Source organism: Pteropus vampyrus, unplaced genomic scaffold, assembly GCF_000151845.1.
Source record: "Pteropus vampyrus isolate Shadow unplaced genomic scaffold, Pvam_2.0 Scaffold521, whole genome shotgun sequence".
In the NCBI taxonomy this organism is placed as follows: Eukaryota; Metazoa; Chordata; class Mammalia; order Chiroptera; family Pteropodidae; genus Pteropus; species Pteropus vampyrus.
The window spans coordinates 71,044-72,763 of record NW_011889302.1 but is presented as its reverse complement, the minus strand read 5'-3'; the positions used below and the strand labels follow the sequence as shown (position 1 = coordinate 72,763).

The 1,720-nt window shown below is 65.5% G+C and overlaps 1 protein-coding gene across 1 annotated transcript in view; it reads left to right on the top strand.

The window, feature by feature from the left end:
• The first annotated feature begins 366 nt into the window (after nucleotides 1–366).
• Nucleotides 367–1,720, top strand: part of GYG2 (glycogenin 2) — a 27,743-nt gene continuing 26,389 nt past the window's right edge. The window contains exon 1 of the mRNA XM_011383480.2: nucleotides 367–412. Coding sequence (XP_011381782.1) covers nucleotides 406–412 — 7 coding nt within the window. The 5' untranslated portion in view covers nucleotides 367–405. The remainder of the gene's footprint in view (nucleotides 413–1,720) is intronic.

Here is a 1,720-nt window from a genome sequence, read left to right as displayed (position 1 = left end):
GGGGTGGTTACTCTGGAGCCGGGAGGGAGCGCTGGGTGCGAGCGGCGGGGACGCAGATGACACCAGGGCGGGCCGGGGCGCGGGGGACACACAGGGCGCAGCGGAGGCGCAGGTGACTCCGCGCGGGCAGGCGGCGAGCGGAGCCTGGCCGGAGGACCGAGTCGGAGGTGCAGGGCGCCGGGGACACGCAGGTGTCCGGGGCTCGGCGGAGCCCGGGGGACACGGAAACAGTGGCAGCCTCTGCGCTGGGGCTGCAGCCACGGGTGTCGCCCGCAGGCCCTGAACTCAGCGCGGTTCCCTGGAGGCGACGCTTCGGCCTCGCGCGGCTGGAGGAGGGACAGTCCACGCCCCGCGCCTAGGCGCACCCCGGCCCCTCGGAGCGCACGGCGCGCGGAGCCTCGCACCATGCCCGGTGAGTCGGCCACGAGCCCCTGGTTCGTCCGTGTCCTGCTAGCGCGCGTGACGCGAGTCTGCGCGGCAGAGACCTCTGCTCGGCCCAAAAGGGCACCCCAGCCCCCCATGTCCCGTTGTCGGTGCCGATGCCGCCCCGGGGCTGGCGGGGGTTACCGGGTCGGGGGTCACCAGCTGCGGACTAGGGAGCCGGCCACTTGTGGCGCGGTCACGGAGCGCTAGGATTTCACAGTTTTTCCTTCTGTTCAAAGTAGCGCTGCAGATTTCCTTGGGGTCTGAAGTGTCTGAGGTTCTCAGCGACTGGAAGGCTTCCTGCCGCCGAAACTTTGGGGAGGCTGGGTCTTGGGGTCCTCCGGAGTCAGACACCGGAGTGATCGGTTACCCCGGTAAAGATCTGGGGACCATCCTGCAACAGAGTAGCTGGCTTGCGATACATGGCCTGGTGGCTTGCTCTTGGCAAGGCCTGGTCCCCAAGGGCTGACATTCGGTCCCAGGTGCCTGTCCCGGGGTTTCGTGGACACCAGATCTGGACGGCTGACTTCAGAGGCTGGAGGTGTGGACATAGAGGCGTCACATCGGGCACTGAGAAAGATGGGGGCCTGTGCGCACGCTTTGGAGGTGCCTCTCCTGGGCCAGATTACACGTGGTCATTCATGAGCACATTTAAAAGAAAACAACCCCAAACAGTTTGCCATTTGTCCGGAGGGGGATTCGATACACCATGGACCGGCTTCCACGCCGTATCCCTCTTCTCCGGCCTCGGCGGGGCAGGTCGTTGGCGGGCGCCGGGCAGGAAGCGCCCTCCCCAGTGGCGAGGTCCTGCCCCAGCCAAGCAGAAAAGGCCGTCTGTCTACTGGCGGGGTGCACGTTGGGGCGTGAACGCTGCACACCCCGAAGCCGGAGCCCCCCTCCCCCATAAAGGCAGCATTCAACCCCAGAAGCTCACACAGATGTCCATCCCCCGGGGACAGGCTGGAAGACCCCATGTGGGTTTTCAACACTCCGCGGCAAACAAGAACCCCTTTGAGCAAGGGGAGGAGGCGGGGGGAGCCGCCTGTTATTTCAGGGGGTGGCGGGGACGTGGGTTGACTGCAGGACACGCAAGGAACAGAAATAAACCCTGCCTGCAGATTCCCGTCAAAGCCGTCAGTCACCACAGTCTTCAGGCCGAACTGGATTTGGTGAGAATATCTAGTTTTTTCTTTTTTTGGCCCGTGTCTGGCATCCGGCGCCGAGCGTTCCGTGCGATTTCTCATGCGACGTTCGCGCCACTGTCCCGGCGCCACGTCGGCTGGCGAGCCGCCCTTCG